The sequence below is a fragment of the Penaeus monodon genome, chromosome 32, assembly GCF_015228065.2.
Source record: "Penaeus monodon isolate SGIC_2016 chromosome 32, NSTDA_Pmon_1, whole genome shotgun sequence".
Classification (NCBI taxonomy): domain Eukaryota; kingdom Metazoa; phylum Arthropoda; class Malacostraca; order Decapoda; family Penaeidae; genus Penaeus; species Penaeus monodon.
In genome coordinates, this window is record NC_051417.1 from 31,147,092 (window position 1) to 31,147,534 (window position 443).

Consider the following 443-nt stretch of genomic DNA (forward strand, 5'->3'; position numbering starts at 1 on the left):
CCCGTAATTTCGTACCGTATTTGGCCATGGCGAAGGGTGAAGTGCGAGAGCAAGGAACAGCTGACCGGACGAGTGCAGGACAAGGACTACATGTTCCTTGCTGACCCTTTCACGTTTATATAAGCGTCCCGTTCCTTCCATCCTTCCGTGGGAACGCCGGAACTCCCAGGATAAGGAAGGGGGTAACCCGAAGGGATATAAGATTCACTCAGGCGGAGAAAAGGGGGCGTAAAGAAGTTTCGCGCAGTCCTAGAGTAAGGGAGGGACCCCCACTCCGTTTTCTATGCGCTCTAGTTATCACGAGGACGGAACGGCGGAACAGCGGAACAACGCAATAGTGGAATAGCGGAACGGAGCACGGGGGATGGGGGGAGACTGCTCTTATTATGAGTATTGGTGATCAAGCGTGTGTGGGTTGGTTTCACTTTTTTTGAGAAAAGGCA

General features: G+C 52.6%; 1 protein-coding gene across 1 annotated transcript in view; it reads right to left on the bottom strand.

The window, feature by feature from the left end:
- Positions 1–169, bottom strand: part of LOC119593317 — a 4,374-nt gene extending 4,205 nt beyond the window's left edge. The window contains exon 1 of the mRNA XM_037942244.1: positions 16–169. Within this exon, the coding sequence (XP_037798172.1) occupies positions 16–28 (13 nt within the window). The 5' untranslated portion in view covers positions 29–169. The remainder of the gene's footprint in view (positions 1–15) is intronic.
- Positions 170–443: the final 274 nt, after the last annotated feature.